Here is a 19,870-nt window from a genome sequence, read left to right as displayed (position 1 = left end):
GAAAAAAAAAAAAAAAAAAAAAAAAAAAAAAAAGAGAGAAAAGAAAAACACCCAAAATATAGTTGTGTTTAACGATTTGCTACATTTCCTGGTGGCTTTTTCTAGATGTGGATTACTTTCCTTTTTTTTCCCCTCTCCCTTAACATGATTGTACTCATAACAATTGCTGCGATTTGCTGGCCTCTTTTCACTTAACATTATACTATACTCATTATTCTATTTGCTATACAATCTCTGAAAAGACAGTGTGACAATGAGATGAAGACACCTAAGGAACTAGACATGGGCTCCAGACCTGGCTCTGCCACTTGCTAGCAGTATTATCTTGAACTAGATACTCAGCGCCTCAAGGAATTCAGGTAAAGTCCTTAACACTGGATTCAGTAAATGACAATGATTATGATAATTGTTGAACAGTCTTGTGAGATAGGAGCTACCATCAAATCCATTTCAGATTTTTTTTTAAAAGACAGAAATTAAGTAACTCGCTCAAGTCACCAAACGAGCAAGTTATGGATTTAGAATTTGAGCCCAGCATCTTTTCTTCTGTATTCTGTCTTGGTAACCGGTACCATCAGTTTACTGTGCTAATTTACTCTTCACCTATGAGGGGGTCATAAAACCATGCAGCTTAGGTAACTAGGTAGATGTTAGTGTCATTTATTGGGACAGGAGAAAAGATGTCAGAGAATATTGTGTGGAGGTAAGGCACTGGAGACACTGATGTGGAACCTGTTTGTGAGCAGAACATAAGGCCTTGGGTTTGGAGGACCTCATGTAGAATGGATATGGAAAATGAGAGGACAATGCTGGCAGGACATCATCTCATGAGGGACAACTGCTGACAAGCAGCCCTCAGAGGAGGCAGAGCAGGAACTGCCAGGTGGGAGGGAACAGGCGGGCTTGAGAGATGTCTGTCAGGCCTTCCCAGTCAGGTACTCCTGTTGCTTATTTTTTCTGCCAATTAAAATCCCTTTCCACCCCACCTCACCACTACCCCTTCCACCTGCCAAATTCCCACAAGTATTGCAGGTCTTGGCCTAAATGCCAGTTCTTCAATGAAGCCTCCAGCTCTTCAGAGTCCACAGCTTTACCCACCCTGCACTGAAGTGAGCCACTCCCTCCACAGAACAGTAAACAAACAGTTAACAGGTTCTAATTGTTTGCATATGTGCCTGAGGCACTTAGAGTATGGGGTAGGGGGGGGTCTGTGACTTCTGTGGTTTGGCAGACCCACCCCCAGCGGCTGGGGCAATGCCTCCTGTAGGCAGGTTCACTGCTGCCACAGGGGCTGGAAAAGGAACTGTCTTGTCCAGGGAGGGAAGCCCAAAGGACTATAAGGACCACAGGGGTGAGAGGGGGCATTTCCCTGGATGGGGATAAGGGTAGAGGTGGAGTTGAGTAATAAAGGGCTTCCAGCTCCATTGATAAACTGAAATTGATTCAACACTGGGATGAGAAAGAGGGCAGGGGGCATCAATGAGTGTGTTTCTTCAGGAAGTGATGGAGTGGAACCAATGCTTTTGGGTGTTAGCTGAACCTGAAAATGATTGAATATGACTTAACCTCTAAGGTACTTGTTCCCACTCCTTGTCTTCCGCTAATAAGTTATGTGTCCTATGTGCGGGGAATTTGTGATGTAGTATACTTTTTTATTTTTTCAGAAATATAAATACAAACGTGGGCTTGGTTTTAAGATTTTAAAACATTGGGAGTTTTACTTGATTTTGGATGTATTACGTCTTTGGTTATGTATTTGTTAAAAATATAATCAGCTAATATTTGCATGGAGCTTTCCCATTTCAAAGCACCTCCACACACATTATTTTTCTCTCTGCAGAGTGGCTCATACAGGTAGTTTGCAAATGCTACTTTTCTATGACATGGTTCTTATCATCACCATTTTACAGATAGAGGAAATGAGGCTCAAAGGTGTAATTTGTCTGGATCCATTCACTCCTGAATGGCAGAATCAGGCCTACAATCCAGGGCCATGAAGTTTTCCTACCAATTTCACTAGGGCTGATTACAGGGCAGAACCTGACATCTTGTCTTGGGGAAAGGGAGATTCATTAGTGGCTTGCTTTTGGACATGTGTGGGCACATGGGACATGTGTAAGATATCTAGACTATGTCTTTAAATAGCTCAGCAAATGCCTGTGTCTTATAACTAGTTTCATGGCTATATTTTGAATTTAGGCTGAACCAAATAGGTTATTTTGCTTGCAAGGAGAGTGTGAGGGTATCCATCATGATGAGAAAGAAGGTAAATCACCCAGGTTGCTAACTACTCAACGGGGAAAGGCCTTGGTGCTGCCAAACTTTGCTTGACAAAATGTGTCAGGATCAGTTATATTGTGCTGCAATAGCAAACAACCCCCAAATTTCAATGGTTTAACATAAAAGTATATTTTACAATCACAGTTATGTTCACTGTGGGTCATGAGGAGCGCTTTCCTGCAGTCACTTAGAGACCCAGACTCCTATGAGTGGACATGTGTCAAGCAAATTGAACACTTCCTCAAAGTTTTTACCTGGTAGTGACATTCATCACTTCTGGTCTTATCTCACTGGCCAAAGCAAGTCACAGGGGACAGGGAATTGCAATAAGTACAATCTTGCCATGTGCCTGGAAGGAGAGACAAAAGTATTTGGTTAATGACATTAATAACTAATACAGAGGGAATGTGTGTGTGGTTGCTAAGCACATTTGAGATATGTGTAAATACAGTTAGCTGTGCCCATTTCCAGGGCCTTTCTCCATCCTAGGGACACAGAGAGTCTAAGGGACTGTCATTCCTTGCACTAGAGCAGGCTTTGAGATTTAGACTATGGCAAAAAAGAAATCTGAGCTGTGGGAAGTATGATAGAAGCAGTGAATGGCCACAGACAAGCTCAGGAGTAATAATTTGTAAACAGAGAACTCCAGCAAAGGAATAGACTCAGGGTACATGTGCAGCAGGGAAGGGACATGTCTGCTAAAACTTCTAAAACAGCGTAGCCTTGGCAGAGGTGTTTCCTACCTTTCTGCCATTAACTCCTACTCATCTTTTCCTGGTTAAACTCAGGTGCTACTTCAGGAAGCCTTGGATGATATCTTGAGACTGGCTGAGAGGCCTACCAATAACATCACAGGAATGTCTGGCTCGTCCCATCCACTAGGGTGTAGACGGAAGCACATCTTGGTCAGTACTGGCTGCTGTATAGGTTCTACATTACTCCTGTCCCATCTGTTGTGCAGGAGCCAGCTTGCCTATATGAGACTTGAACATATCAACCTCTTTTATAATTAAGGCTCCCCAGTCCATATCCTTTTGAGCCCCATTTGCAGAAACTTCACATTTCAAGGATGCCAGTCCTCAGGGCCCCTTCAAGAGATCCTATTCTTCCCATTCAGACATTGCCTCCATGACATCTCTCCCCTTTCTGCACACTGAGATGCTTCCTCTAGATGCCTGAGTTCCAGTTTCACCTTCTGTATGTACTAGATTGTGACTGTGGGTGATATTAAATTCCCCCTCCTGGTCTCCTTTTTATTTGTAAAGATGGGACTAATGACAGCTCTTTTGCAGAGGGATCAAATGAGCCACCCTAAGGCAAAGTCCTATCTCAAATCCTAGTATGGGGGCTGGGGATTTAGCTCAGTAGGGCCAATGCCTGCCTCCCAAGCTCAAAGTCCCGAGTTCAATCCCCAGAACCAAATATAAATAAATAAAAAGCTAGCTCAAATCCTAGTATTACAATAGGTGCTTAAACTATCCTAAATGCCTAATCCCTTGATTCCTCTTCCAACTTCACAAGTGGTCTTACAATATTTTAACTTTATGTAACCATGACAACCAGAGTTAAAGCATATATAATAATCAAGGACATTATGTATTGTACACAGAAATGGATATAATGGTGTCCAGGCGCCCAGCATGAAACCTGGCACTTAAAGAGGACCAGTCAGCCTCTCCAATAAGAGACTGCAGTTCACCAGTCACCTCTCTCCCTTCACAGTTGGTCAACACTGGTTCCTGCCAGTCTCCCTCTAATCTGTCCTGCATGTATGCCCTTTCTTGGGCTGTCTGCTTTCCTCACACCCACCTGCCTCTGTCACCTCCCCTCACTCTGTGGTCTCCTTTTTCACAGACATGGACAATTGGCCTTTGATTCTGAGCTTCTGGGCATGGAAGAACCACCCAGAACCTTCAAAGCAACTTGACATGGCTCCTGCATCATAGTATATTCAACAAGAATTACAGTTTCAGACCCCTACTGCTCAAAAGTAAAGAACAGGGACTTGCAGTCCCAGCACTACACAGAGCTTGTACAAGTATAGTATCTCAGCAGCAGCTAACTGTCTGGGCAGGGGATTTAGCCTAGTGGTTCTGCCACCTGTCTTGCAAGTAAAATGTCCTGAGTTTGATCCCTGGTACCCCCCAACCCCATCAAAAAAAAAAAGCTAACCTTCAATGAGACTTCCTGGTGAATCTTAGGCCACCTAGCAATGAACCTTTTGCTTCAGAAGCCTTGAGGGTAGGACTGGTTAGTATAGAAAAGAAAGGATCCAAGCAGGGCTGCTGAGGTAGCTCAGTAGAAAAGTGCTTGCCTAGTGAGACCCTGGGAGACCCAGCACTAGGAGGAGGGGGATGGGAGGGTTTGGGAGCTGGGTGGGGGCCAGTATGGAGGGCAGAATGTGAGCTGGGAAGGATTTTCCTAGAAAGACCTATACCAAAGATGGCTCATACCCCGCAGGGTGTCATTCTAGCACTGTTCTTGGAAAGATACATTGTAGTCAGATCTCACACAAGGTCATTCTAGATGTTCCTGGGGAAATACAATGTATTTTTTCTTTGACAGTACTGGTGGGTTGAACCCAGGACTTGGTGCATGCTCCACCACTTGCATTCCAGTCCTAGGGATTAAAGGAAAGGCCTCGCACATACTAGACAGTTGCTCTACCAATCATCTCCTTTTCTAGCTCCCTTTAAATTTTGAGACAAGGTCTTCCTAAATTGCCCAGGCTGAATTTACATTCACAATCCTCCTGCCTTAGCCTCCTGAGTACCTGGGATTACACATTGTGTTACTATACCTGGCCTAACACTGCACTGTATCTGCTAGTCTAGGTAGTTATCATTCCATAGGACTATCTTAATGGTGACACGACTAGGCCAAGACCCACACCACCTGTCACTCAGCCATGTCAGACCACAATAAAACTTGAATTTTAACCTGAGGTTCTGGAAAATAATATATTAGTAAATTTTTTTAAATCTGCAAGATGGAAAAGGCAAGGGCAGAAAAAGGCCAGAGGGGAAATAATAGATTGGCCACTTAAACAGATAGAGTGTGGGTTGAGGACACCTGAAAAACTGGCACAGCAGGGTTTGCCCAGACCACAGGTCCATGAGATTCATGGCTCCCAGGAAAAGGAGGAAGCAAGTGCAGGAATCCTAGAAGGAATGGTAGGAAGCTCCATTTATGATTAACTAATACAGTGGTTTTTGTTTTCCTTTGTTTTGGGGGTTGTTTGGTACTGAGGATTGAAGCCAGAACCTTCACACTGAGCTACAACTCTTAACTCTTGCCTTCACACTGAGCTACATCTCTAACTGGGGATCAAACTCGGGACCTTGTATTTGCAAGGGAGGTGTGGCACCACTGAGCTAAATCCCTAGACCTTTATTTTTTAGTTTTGACACAAGGTTTCCCTAAGTCACTAAATTGCCGAGGCTGGGTTTGAGCTTTTGATCCTCCTGCCTCAGCCTCCCACAGTGCTGAGATTACAGGCATATGCCACTATACCTGGCTGCAGTGGGGGTTTTAAAAGAATGTTCCTGGGGCACAAGGAAGAGGCTGCCTCCTGGTAGCAGAGTCTTCTTTGGAAGCAAGTAGGAAAATTCCTTTCCGTGAAATGCCAGAAGGTACTGGCACTCCTTATGGGCACTCTTGAGACATGGGCACCAACATCAACACTGAGAGAAAACCTCAGGACTAGAGTTGCCAAATTTAGTAAATAAAAATACAAGACTTGCAGTTGAATTTGAATATCAGATAAATCATGAGTAATTTGGTATACATTTATGCCAAATATTACATGCCAGAGTCAGCCTACCTCAGGAGTAGAGCCTGTCCCCAAGGCACTGGGCCAGGGAAAATTTGAGTTGAGTGCAAGTCTCCCCACAGGGCTGAGAGGCACATTACTAGCCTCCTAAGACCTACCCTGTTTTTTAAATTTAGGATGGAAATGGGGGTGGACAATGCTATTTTAGGGTTGGGGCACTGTTTTTCGAGACATTATGCTATGTTGACTTTGAAATGTGTTTTGCCCTACAAAGGTGGGAATTATCAACATATTGTCTACATTATCCTGAAGTGGGTAGAGTAAGTACTTCAAGGAATGCAAAACTAACAGTAATGTAGTTTTGCCTGTAACAGTGGTGCATGCCTATAATCCCAGCTATGCAGGAGGCTGAGGTAGGAGGATCACAGGTTCAATGGGCAACTTAGTGAGACTCATCTCAAAGCAAAAAATAAAAAAAGGGATGGGATGTAGCTCAATGGTAGAACATCCATGGGCTGGAGCCTCCTACCATAAAATGTGATATAGTGTTGATAACTCCAAGTGGGGTTCCTATAGGAGATGAACTGTTTCTCAGTCTAAAACAATATGGTTCTGCTTAACTAGATAAATTGCTTCTATGTAACAGGCATTTATTCATAGGGACCTGTAGAAGAAAATAAAGTAGCTATTTACTGAATCCAAGAATATTTCTAAGCATAAAATCAAATCCTTCATTTTGATAAAACAAATTAAAAGAAAATATTTACAAACCAAATTAACAGAAAAAAATGTTTATACTTAACATGTAAGAAAGAAAATGAAAAACCAAAAGAAAAAATAAAAATAAAAAAGGTCTAGGAGCCAGGCATGTTGGTACACACCTGTGATCCCAGCACTTAGGAGGCTGAGGCAGGATGGCCATGAGTTCAAGGCCAGCCTGAACTACATAGCAGAACCCTGTCACAAAACAAACAAAAAAGGCCCACAAGTTGAACATTTACCAAAAAAGGAATACCAACAACCAATGAAGATATAAAATGTCCAATTTCATTAATGAAAATAAATTGACAGATCACAAAATAAATACATTTTTACAAAAATTAACATTTTTCTTTCTCAGGATATGCCACTGATGGGACCATAAACATGTATACCCCCCACCGACCCTACAGTGCCAGGGATCAAACTCAGGGCCTCACAATTGTCAGGCAGGTGCGGTACCACTGAGCTACATTTCTGGCCCGCAAACTTCCATATTCTCCTGGAAGCAAGTTAGCAATGTTTATCAAGAGTTTTTAAATATTTTATATTCTTTTATTAAGTAATAGCATTCCCAGAAAGGTGGTACATAAAAATCTAGGTATAAGGATTCTCACAGAAGACTTAATTATAAAGCAAAAAAGAAGTCAAAACTTAAATGTTCAACATTTTAAAAAATTAGTGTATGGAATATGAGTATATTGGAACAAATGGCCATTATAATAATTTTATTAAATGAAGTAGGGGCTGAGGGATGTAGCTCACTTGCCTAGCATGCATGAGGCTATAAATTCAATTACCAGCAGTACAAAAAAAAATTTTTTAATAAAAATTAAATACTGGTTCATTATAGAAAAATAAGAATATACAAATGAGAAGAAAACTAAGAAAAATCTGCAGTTCAGTGATAATTGTTGTTTGTTGTAGACCAGACTATATTAAGAACATTTCAGGAGAACGAGACAGGAAGATCTTAAGTTTAAGGAGACCTTGGCAACTTAGATTGTCTCAAAATAAAAGGGGCTACATGTGGTGGTGCACACATGTAATCCCACTCCTTGGGAGCTGAATAAGGAAGACCACAAGTTTAAGGTGAGCCTGGGCCATATAATAGGATCCTGTTGCTAAATAAAATATAAAAAGGGCTGGGAATGTAGCTCAGTGGTAGAATGCCCCGGGCTCAGTACCCACCCCCCCACAAAATAATATTTCATATGTTTTAACATTCAAATATTTTTGAAAACTTAGTGGAACTACAAAATAGTTAATGCATGGAGTCAAAAATCACCACAGCATTATCAATATAGTGAAATGAAATATTCATAAAAACTGGAAGAGAATACACTAAAATGTAAATAGTGGGTTTCCAGATGAGTTTTCTTCATACCTTTTGAAAAAATATTTTTTAAAAATAGACATTAGTATTCCTACAATTGAGATGTAGAAATATTTTTGAAAAAGGCACATGGAACATCAATACCTTTACACAAATTCAAATTCCTGGTTACTGTCTACAGGATGATAGAGACTTTACACATAGGAATCACGTGGAGAACTAGAGGAATTCTGATGCTCTTGCCTCAGCAAAGCTGAGAGGACTAGGACCCTGCCCCATGGTGTCCTTCGAAGCTTTCAGTCTTGCCCTAGGTTTGGAAGACAAGTTCTAATGTGCAACCAAACTAGGAACCACTGCCTGCAAGAGTGACCAAGAGTTAGGATAGATGTTTGGGCCCCGATGGTCTGGGGAGAAGATCCCTGGAGGAGCAACTGCAAGATCTGGTTCCAGTTCTGTAGGCAGTTCTCTTTAGCTGAGTGCTTTAAGTGAATCACTTCATCTTAGTTTCCATATCTGTAAAATGGGAATATTTTGTCTACTGTCAAGAGTTGTGGCTCCAAGGAGAAGATAAATGAGGAAGCACTAGATGAAATAAAAAACATGCAGAAATACGTTCTTTTTAGATTCTGGAAGCTTGGATGATAGCAGTTATCTCCGATCAATGGAATGTCCTTGGCAACATGGGAACTCATGCAAATAAGCTACATTAATCTTTTTGTGTGTGTGGTACCAAGGATCGAACCCAGGACCTTGCACTTGTGAGGCAGGCATGGCACCACTGAGCTAAATCCCTGGCCCTGAGCTGCATTAATCTTATAATTTGATTTGGAGCGTCTGTGGGCAGGTACCTTGAAACACGGATGCCTGGCCAGTCCTAGCCATAGGGCCCATGGTAGTGGATAAGAGTCAGTAGGTCTGCATTGGTCCAGCTCTTTCGGTCATTTCTACTTTGAGATGTGTCTGGCCTCTGAAGCTAAAACCTTGTTCCCATGAACCTGGGCCTTTGCATTTCTAACAAACACTCAGCAAGGTCTGCTTCTGAATAAATATTATCTAAATTGTCTCCTTTGGATATTGTCTTTTCCTTGCTTATGATGTCTTGGGAATTCTCTTTTGAGACTGCCTTTGTCTAAGCTACATTTTTTTCTGAATATTTTTAATCAGTGGATTTAGTCTCCATCCTTCCAAGAGGAGCTTAATTTTATAAAGTAACCAAAAATATCTTTCAGAACAAAACCTCATGATTAAGGTGGTATTCAAACCTCTAGGTAAGACATTTTATTTTATTTATTTATTTGTTTATATATTTTGGTACTGGGGATTGAACTCAGGACCTTGAGCTTGTGAGGCAGGCGGTGGCACCACTGTGCTAAATCCAAATCCCCAGCCCAGACATTCTATTTTTTTAAGGTGAAGAGGTCACTTGTAAGGCACATGTGCATGTTTTTCTTGTCACCTGTTGTATTCCTGGCCCGGCACACAGATACTCAACATGGTGTTTTTGATTCATGAACACAGTTTGGCTCTACTGGAACCCACAAACAGGCTCTAAACGTAACTCTAAAAAGATTTCTGAACAACAGCAGCACATTTGAGACTAATACATTTAGCTGATATGCTGGTTAGAAATCACTCTCCTTCATACATGTGCTATGTCTATACCTTACACATTGACCAAGGAGAAAATGTTGCAGTTCCTTCTACCTGGCTAAACCTGCTAGGCAACCACTAATCAGTGACACTGGACAAATTCGGGCATTTGAGGAATTATTATTTATTTATTTTTTAGTACCGGGAATTGAACTCGGATCCTTGCGCTTGCAAGGCAGGCCACCGAACTGCTGAGCTAAATCCCTGGCTTGAGGAATTATTTTTCATGCCAGTGCAATCTATAGACCATCCAAACTAGTACTGTTAATAAGAACAACAGCTTTCAACAAAGATTTCAATACACTCATGTTAATTCAGACTTAGAAATTACCTAAGGTGTAAAATGCCCACAGCTTAATACACTGAAGGTTTACAGAGTTAAGCAGCTCACAGCCAGGACAGGAATCATTGGTCTGAGAGTCCAACACTTGAGTTGTTCTGATTCTGCTGTTAACTTGTGACCTTGGAGAAAACACATCACCTTCCTCCCTTGGTCTTTATTTCCTTATAAATACAGTGATCTAGCAACCTTAAAGTCATCCATTCTAAACTCAGAAGAGGCAAAGAGAACAAATGGCTAACTGTATACACACTGCTGGCAAGCACTAAAGTAAGGTCCCGCCAAGCAACAGGAAGACTTAGAGAGCAGCAGCAGCCAGTTTGAGCTGAGATGGAGTCCCTGCTTCAAAGTACAAAAAAAAAGCTGAAGATGAAGCCTGATTGCTCCTGGCCATGGAACAGTTTCCAACACACCGGTCATCTGAGGTCAAGTTCGGGGCATGCAGCCAGCCACCATGCGGGAAGGAAGCTGCAGTGAATGCCTGCCTACTCGCCCAGCCCTCCTTCCAACTTCTGAGCAGAAGTCCTGCACCCACCCCTTTGCCTGGTCACCCAAGAGATCTCACAGGCTCCTTCCAGTCCCAGACATTCTGCTTTGGCCTCAAAGACAGCCTGCTCAGCGCTGCTTAAAGAAGCAGCAGGTAAGAGAACAACCACAGAGGCTTGCCCAGCCAGGCTGCCCTTTGCCCGTGCTCTATTTAAAACATCTGAATATTTCTCATCCATAACAGCCCTCTCCAGGCTCATAGCTTCCCTGTCCAGCCACCCACGTCCTGTTCTTAGCTCCGTCTTTGCTGATGGTGTTGATACCAAACACCTGCACCCCAACTCTTGCTCTAAAAATCCTGCTATCACTTGATGCCAATTTGGATGCCATGTAACTTACAATGCTCCCTTAGCTAGAGGCAGTACTTGTTCCAGTCTGCTGAGCATCACCTTAGGGACATGCTGTCTCCCCATTCAGGACGGGTGTCCTTGCTCTTCACTTTGTCATGTGAATGCCCTTTGTCCATGCTGCTGACCTGCCTGGAATGTCCTTCCCCCCACCTGCCAAAACATTCCTCATCCCTCTTTCCAAGGCTCAGCTCTGTGAAACTCTGAAGGGCTGACTCTTCTGTCACTCTACCTACCCACATCTACTAGCTGTTAATAGTGACCAGAAGTTTGTCTACAGGATTGTCTACAGGATTGTGGGGGGAGATGCTGGAGACTGAATTCAGGGCCTCGAGTATATAAGCACACATTCTACCACTGAGCTGTATCCCCCAGCCTCTGTGCACAGCAGCCTTGAAAATTTGGTCCAAAGTTAAGTTTCACTTTCAGCTTTAAGAAAACAGAAGCTCAAAGAAGTTAAGGAATTTGTCCAACTTGTACTACTGGCCAGTATTTGTACCCAGGATTGTCTGACGCCCAAGTCCTCCATGCATTCTATGCTTATTCATTTATAAAGCACATATTGTGAGCACAAGATAGTACGGACCTTAGACTGTCTTGTCTTGTTTCAAACCAAGGAACCTAACTAACACCTACAGAGGCTCAGTGACTTGCCCAAGACAATATAGCTTCTCCCAACCCCATTCCCACATGCTAGTCCTGGAGGCACAGGAACACTTATCATCTACAGCGGCTCCCAAGTATGGGGTAACATTTCCTCGGGGTCCCTAGTGGTAAGCCATCTGGCACCCACATGCACTGTAAACAGAGTCCTAAATTAAGCAAGAGAGAATGTTGCTAGAAGCTTAGGGTCACAGGCTATATTTGCTCATCTGTACATAATGACAATATCTTAAACAACGGTGACTTAGAAGTTTACAGCTTACACATACAAAAGAAGTCTGAGGCAGGCAGACTGCAGCTGATGTTGCAGTTTTTTTTTTTTTTGGTTTTTTTTGTACAAGGATTGAACAAGGCAGGCGCGGTGCCCTCTGAGCCAAATCCCTGGCCCTGATCTTGCAGTTCTATGGCGTTCAGGCCAGAGGCATCTGTCTTCTGCAATTCCCTCCTTATGAGGTATTTCATGGTCCAGATCATCTGGAAAGGATGTGTGTCTGAGCAGAATCAAAGGGTTCACCGTCTCTTGAATTTCTACTATTCTTTCTAAGGATCTCACAGTAATGATTCCAGGGGCAGAGAGGCTACACAGGGGCCTAAGGGACTCTGACGTGGGACTCAGCCACTCTATAGCATGTTGATGACAGCATAAAGGGGTAAGGCTGTAGCAAACATTTCATTGCTTAAAGCAAGGGGCCCATCTCAGGCTCAGCCTACTTCCTCTTTTCTCCTTTCTTTCTTCTATTCCTCCAGTGCTTACTGGATTACTCATTCCCATGTACCACGTACTGAGGTACAAACAGGATTAGATGTATTCTGTGTTCTAGTAGAGACAGGGAAAGCAATCATTGCAGTGCAATGCTGTCAGCGCTACAGTAAGATGGTTGCATTCCAGTGGAGCACCAAGTAGGGCACCTAAGCCAGCGGGGTGGGAGTTGGCAGAGACTTCCTGCAGATGGCAACTGCTGATAAAGGCAGGCTGAGAGGATGAAGGGCATTCCAGGAGGGAGACATAAGCAAATGCAATGTGAGTAGCAAGCAATGCAGAAGAAAGATGATGGTTTGATACACACTTCAATAGTAGGCTGGGAAGGTAAGTGCCTGCTCAGGGTGCCTGGAAGCCCTAGGCATGTTCTAGAGGCATCTGGTGGCCCCGTGAAGTCAGTATGCTAAAGAGCTGTGTGGCTGCTCCATAGAGCAGGGCTTTGAAGAGTCACAGAAGGGACAGAGAAACTGAGAACCTGGTTCAGGAGAGGAGGCAGGAGAGCAGACAGCTCTGATAAATATTATGGGGTATGGTAGCAGGACAGAATTAATTGGGAGTCTGGAATGAGTGAGAGGCTCCTACCTAAGGAGGCCAGAGGGATGATGGGGTCATCACTGATACAGAGAACACAGGGTTTTCCCCATAGCCACCCAACATTCCTTGGGAATAGCCCCAGTGATGAGTATAGCCTTCCCATGTTGTTTGCATAACTGCTCTAAATGTGTGTGTGTGTGGCCCTTTTCATTTTCAGACATACCTGCCAGAATCTTGGTCATAACAAACCTTCTGTGACAGCAACAGTAGTTACAGGGAGATCAAATTTTCGTGACTGTCATGGTGGACACTCCTGGACTTGCAAATGACAAGCCTTGAAAATTTAAGCTTCATTAGGGTAACAGTAACTTGTTGGCAGAGAAGGACCATGACTAACTCTTTGGTGGAGTATCAATCCAGCAGGGTACATACACAGCCAGGCACATGCAGGGACTAGGAGAGCACAGACTTTGTCCAAAGGACAGAAGTAGAACCATGTAGCTAGAACAGAGGTTTCTCTCATAGGCGAGAAGACAGGGCTGGAGGTCCCAAAAGCCTAGGTAATGAGGGAACCTGTAAAGCACATCAACATTTTTTTAAGTGAATTTTTATTTTGAGATAGTTTTGGATTTATAGAAAAATTGCAAAGATAGCAATTTCCACATACCTCAGTTTCCCCTAAAGCTAGTATCTTACATTACAGGGTACACTTGTCAAAAACTAAGCCCACACTGGCATGTTACTATTACTAAACTCCTGACCTAATTTGGATTTCATTAGTTTTTCCACAATGTCTTTTTTTCTGTTCCAGGATCCAATTCAAATGCTACTTTTATCTGGAAACTGACCTTCTAAAGAAGAATATTAACATGATTAAAGGTGTTTTGAGAGAATCACCTGATAGTAATGTAAATGGTGAGCTGGGAAGTGAGTAGGAAGGTACTTGTAAAGGCATTCCAGAGCATTCACCAAGCTTTCAAGTATGTTCCAGTATCCAGTGCCTAAGGGACCTAAAGATGCAGTTGCTAAGAGAGAATATGGGCCGTGGAAAGCATCTCTGTGTCTGCTCGGGGGCCCAGTAGTCCAAGGCATATCCAGAACGTCTGGCGATTTCCATCTATCTGGAAAACTAAAAGGTATTCCTTCTCAGGCTGACAAATGCAGACAGCAGCCACAGAAATACAGGCTTGCTTTCGTTTCTCAATAACCTAGTATTCTCTCCCTTCCGTAGCAGTCTGTTATTGTGCAGACAGGCTGTGGGATCAGGATGGTCCTGGGTTTGAGTTCCAGCACCACCACCTACGGTGGGGTTCCATGTGAATTACTGAACCTCTCTGAGCTTCAATTTCCTCACTGATTAACACTAGGATCTTCTCTCTCCTTCACAGGACTGTTGAGATTAATATTTAAAGTGTTCATTAGGATAGCTGGCAACAGCAGGAATCCAACAGCTCTCTTCAATTTGAGGATGGGGCCTGGGTCCCTTAATTTTCTTGCACATCCTCATAATACTTAGCACAGAGAAAGTACTTCATAAATTAATGATCAGAATATGGAGTTCATAGCCCAGTAAGTTTAGGAAGGGCAACTGTTTCTCCATTCATATCACTCCTATTTAGCAAATCTGTATTAGGCAATGACTAAATATGTTTTTTAAAAAGGGCAGTGTGTTAAGTGACAGACATGGTCTGTGTTAAGGTCAAAGCCAAGGGCATCAAAGCGATGTCTTCAAATAACTTCACTCAGGTATGACACATCTGACAGAAGTCTAATAAGCAGGGTCTCCAAGAGTACACACTAGTATTTCTGTGTAGGGGGAGGAAAGGGCTTTCCAGAGAGGAATAGTAGACTTGGTATTGGAAGAATGAGAAGTTCTTCCAGGGTAAAATGGTGTGGGAGGGGAGGGGGAGAGAAACATTTCATCAAGTGGGAAGTACAAGACCTATTCTGGAATCGTGGGTAGTCTGGTGGGGCTTATGACAGAAGTGGTGGAAGATGAGGTTCTAAAAACGTGGCAGTTCCAGTCCCTCTATGCAGGAGACCTAACTTGAAGCTGTTCCTCTGGATAGCAACCACAGTTTTTCTGTACACTTTTGAGGTGACTTGAAGAAAGACGACTTACTGGTCATATTGATGTGGGGGCTGGTGGTAACGGGCATTCTAGCCACTCCTAGGCGTGGTCATCAGATAACTGCTATAAAAAAGGAGCAGCACCCAGGCATGCTAATGCATGTTGTAATCCCAGCACTTGGGAGGCTGAGGCAGGAAGGTGCCAAGAGTCTGAGGCCAGCCTGGAATGCTTAGTGAGACTCTGTCTCAAAAATGAATGAATGAATGAAGCAGAATATATGACTGTCGGGGAGTCAACTAGAATGTTTACACCTTTAATTACAGGGGGAGTCAACTAGAATGTTTACACCTTTAGTTACAGAAAGACTGTGATACAGAGAAGATTTGAGAGGTTTCCAAGATAAACAGGCAGAATGCAGTGAGAATGAGTATGAGAGAGCAAGAGGGGCAAAGTAGGAGGGACAATGAGGACTCCAAGCCAACTGAGAAGCAGGATAAATGGGTTTTGTTGGCTAGGGTGAGGTAGGGGTGGTGGTGGGCATGTGCGTGGGGATGGCAACTGTTTTGCAGCTACTGAGCATTAGGGGATCCAAGCAATATATACAGAATTCTTTAAGTCTCTAGCTGTAAAGGTTATCCTAATTTGGGGTTTACTTCAAAGTAATCAGAGAGGGAGGCAGGCTATAGGTTAATCAGGACTGGTTATGAGTAGACAAGAAGTGGGTGAAAACATAAGAATCAGTTCATACTAAGACAGGTAAAAGCTGCACTGCCATGAATTAGGCTGTGGGGACAGACAAGTAGAACCAGCTACAAAATTATCATGAAACAGTCTTTTCCCCAAGCACACAGTAGCTGAAATGTGTCATAATCACCCATTCTTTGTGACTACTGCTTTCTCACTCACTGGGAGACTTTATTCCCTAATTAGAAATTTGACTGTTTGAAATTTTATCAGTTAAAATGAAACATTACAAGAGGACCTATGTCACTTTGACACTGAGAAGCAAAGCGTCTTGACTATCAACCCAGTCCAGAGCCTTGGGGAAGGGTCTTTGGGACACATTATTCAACTTCTTTATATTTTTGTTCTTTTTTGAGACAGGATCTTGCCATGTACTTTGGGCTAGCCTTGAACTCACTACGTAGCCAAGGCTGGCCTCGAACGCACAACAATCCTCCTGCTTTAGCCTCCCAAGTGCTGGGATTACAAGTGTGTGTCACCATGCCCAGGACAGTATTCCAACTGTCTTAACTTTGTACTTTCTAAGGAAATGAACCTGGGTCTACTTTGAAGATCAGAACAACTGTTGCCTCCTTCTTGCAAGTACGCTTGACTCTGCACCTATCAAAACACTGCTTTCTTTAGATTTCACTGAAACTCTTTTCTTCAAAATCCTACAACTGTATCTTTTCCTGGCACCTCTCACTGCAACGAGTTAATAAATGTGACTCTGTCAAACTTCAAGTTTCTTCCTGGTGCTTGTGAGCTGTCTGGGCTAGAATATGGGTAGTCGGGATACAGGAGTGCTTTTTATGAATTCCTCAGTTACTGCATAGGAGTTATGCTTTCTACACCATGTTTTTTTAAAAGGCCTCACCCCATGCTAGTAGTAAGAACAATGACAGTGGTTGAGATTTATGGAAGGCATAATGATAGCACCCTTCCCCACCTAATATGTCCACACCCCAATCTCTGAAACCTTCAAATACCATTGCCTTATGGAACAAAAGGAGCTTCATAGATGCAGCTAAGGCTAAAGAACCTGGGATGGGGGTGGTTAGACTGGATTATTCAGGTAGGCCCAATATTTTCATGTGGGTCCCTAAAAGCAGAGAAACTTTACGACCTATAGTCAGATATGCCACATTACTGGCTTTGAAGAAGAAGGGGTCATAAGCCAAGGAACACAGGCAGTTTCTAGAGAATAGGAAAGGCAAAGAAATGGACACTCCGCAGCTCTGCAGATAACCTGATTTTGGCACAGTGAGATCTGTGTCAGAGTTCTAACATACAGAGCTGAAAGATAAATTTGTATTGCCTTATGCTACTCTATTTGTGGTGATTTGATACAGGAGCAACAGAAAATGAATACATCACTGTTATGGTTTGGATCTAAAATGTCCCCCAAAAGCTCATGTGTTAGTTAAAAGCTTGGTCCCAAAGGCATCAATGAAATTTCAGAGATGGGGTCTTCAGAAGATGATAGGGTCCACAAGGGATCTCATTCAAACAGACTAACCCATTCAGTGGCTAACAATTTATTAGGCTATTGAGGTGGGGCCTAGCTGAAGGAAGCAGGTCCTCAGATAATTGGCCTTGAAAGCTGTATCCTGCCCATCCCCTTTTTCTTGCTTCCTGGCTGCCCTTTGGTGGGCAGTTTTCCTCCATCATGTGCTTCTGTCCTGATGTTCCTTCTCCTTGCAGATCCAGGAACAATGATGGAACCAAGTTAGAAATGAGCCAAGGATGCCTGGGGACACCAATATAAGAGGAGGAGAAAAAGGTGTCAGCATCCCACAGACAAGAAAGGGAGGCACCAGGTGCTAAATGGTCTAAGGAGAAAGTGGGTCAGAGAACTTAAACTGATTATCATTTAAAGGCTGAAGGAGGTTAAACAGGATCTACATTTTAAAGTGCACGATATTTCCTTGTTTCATTTTCACCAGTGATTGCAGCATTTGCATTTAACTGCCTCTTTCACCTGAAACTATCACCTTCTCCCTCACAACTTTCTCAACACTGATCCTTGTTATAAACCCATGAAGGTAATATTCAGGTTCTAGAACAGCAGGTTTCACCACATCGTAAACCAGAAAGACATGCGGCTATTTTTATGAGTTAATCCATGTTATTTGACTCTGGGGGACTGCCCAAAGCAAGGGTGAGGAAGGATAACCATGGGGACTGGCCTGAAAAGAGTGGAGACAATTTTAGGCAAAATGTTTTGCAGATCCTGTCACTTCTAGTGTGACTTTCAGTGCCCAAGGTGACTTTTAATCTCCAAGGGGCCCAAAGGTTTTAGCCTGTGGTCCTAATCCCTATATTTAAAAGTTCCACTCAGATCTTCCTCTCTCCTCCATGCTTAAGGTTCAAAATTACTGTTCCTTATTAAAATTTTGCTCTCTGCAGATGATCTCTGCAACCAGTTTGCAATAGGGTGAATTATTTCACAGAGGTGAGACTACTGTTGGCTCTGACTACCCTGGAGGACACTAACACTCTAAAAGGTAATGTTAAACTGGGCAAGGTGGTGGCACACACTTGTGATTCCAGCACTCAGGCTGAGGCAGGAGGATTGCTGTGGGTTTGAGGCCAGCCTGGGCTACACAGTGAGTTCAAGGCCAGCCTGAACTACAAAGCAAGACTCAGGAAAAAAACAGGTAATGTTTACAGATGGAAAGAAATGCTGACATTGTAGATTTTCAGGCTTTCAGAATGAAATGTGAGAGGAGCATATTCTAAAATTATAAAACTTACCATCAGTACCTGCTTTGACAACCTGGGCCTAATGCTTCATTTTCCTATTAGGGCTGTGCATGAATATTTTACCCCATTTATTCTTCAGAATAGCTGTCATTTTTTTGATATATGTGTGTGTGTGTGTGTGCGTGTGTGAGGGAGTGTTCCAGGTTATACTGCCTCCTTCCATTACAGACCCTCTGTCCCCCTGTAGTTCTTTTGAAATGCTGACAACACCTGCAACTTCTTGTTTGGTGTCTATCACCCTGTCTAGGAGATGACAAGTTCTAAGAGAAGAAAAGGCCTTTTGTCAGGAGGTAGGAGAGAAGAGGAAGAAGAGGAAGGGGAGGAGAAGCACAGGAGAGGAGGGAAAGGAACGGGGGTGGTGAGAAGAGAGAAAAGACAACTTACAAGGAAGAAATATCCATAAATCCCATATATATATCTGATAAGGGATATGTCAGAGTCTCATAACTCAACATATCTCTCATATCAACATAACTCTCATAACTCAACAGTAAAAAGCCAAATAACCCAACTGAAAAGGGGGCAAAGGAATTGAATAGTTACTTTCTCAAATAAGGTATACAAAAGATCAATAAGTTCACAAACATGTTGAACCTCATTAACTATCAGAAGAATGTATATATTAAAATCACAATAAGATATCATCCCACATCCATTAGAATGGCTGTAATAAAATGAACAGATATCAGCTGGATGTGGTGGTACAGCCCTTGTGATCCCAGCACTTGGGAGGCTGAGGCAGGAGGATCGCTGCAAGTTTGAGGCCAGCCTGCACTGCACAGTGAGACACTATCTCAAAACAAAACAAAACACAACTAATAAATGGATAAACAAAATGTGGAAACCCTAAGATATAATTTAGTCATAAAAGTAAAATACTGATACATATTATAACCTAGCGAAACCCTGAAGATATGATAAATAAAAGAAGCCACAGAAGACTAAATATTATACAATTCCATTTATATGAAATATCCAGATTAGGTAAATCTACAGAGATAGAAATTAGATTTGTAGTTGCATAGGGTTGGGAGTAGGGGAAATCTTGGTTAGGGGAGAGGGAAGATGAGTATGGGCTTTTTTTTCTGGAGTGATAAAATGTTCTAAAATTTGATGTAGGTTGTAAAACTCTATGATTATACTAAAAGTCATTGACTTATACACTTTAAATGAATAAATTAAGTGTAGTGTATGAGTTATGCATCAATGAAGCCATTAACATTTTTTTAAAGGGGATTTAGCTCAGTGGTGCCGCCACCTGCCTCACAAGTGCAAGGTCCCAAATTCAATCCCTGGTACCAAAAAAAAAAAAAAAAAAAAAAA

The 19,870-nt window shown here is 42.6% G+C and overlaps 1 protein-coding gene across 4 annotated transcripts in view; it reads right to left on the bottom strand.

The window, feature by feature from the left end:
- Window positions 1–19,870, bottom strand: part of Dguok (deoxyguanosine kinase) — a 61,708-nt gene that overhangs the window by 3,736 nt on the left and 38,102 nt on the right. For 2 of the 4 annotated variants that reach the window (XR_781713.3, XM_010631540.3), the window contains one exon: window positions 17,192–17,531. Coding sequence is in view for 1 of the 4 variants with exons in the window: in XM_010631540.3 (XP_010629842.1) it covers window positions 17,511–17,531 (21 nt within the window). In the remaining 3 variants the exon portion in view is untranslated. Of the gene's footprint in view, window positions 1–2,534; window positions 2,630–17,191; window positions 17,532–19,870 lie in introns of those variants that run through there. The other 2 variants (XR_781714.3, XR_781712.3) reach the window with 2 other exon arrangements.

Source organism: Fukomys damarensis, unplaced genomic scaffold, assembly GCF_012274545.1.
Source record: "Fukomys damarensis isolate Sample0158 unplaced genomic scaffold, DMR_v1.0_HiC HiC_scaffold_2, whole genome shotgun sequence".
Taxonomy (NCBI): domain Eukaryota; kingdom Metazoa; phylum Chordata; class Mammalia; order Rodentia; family Bathyergidae; genus Fukomys; species Fukomys damarensis.
This window is presented reverse-complemented; position numbering and strand designations above follow the sequence as displayed.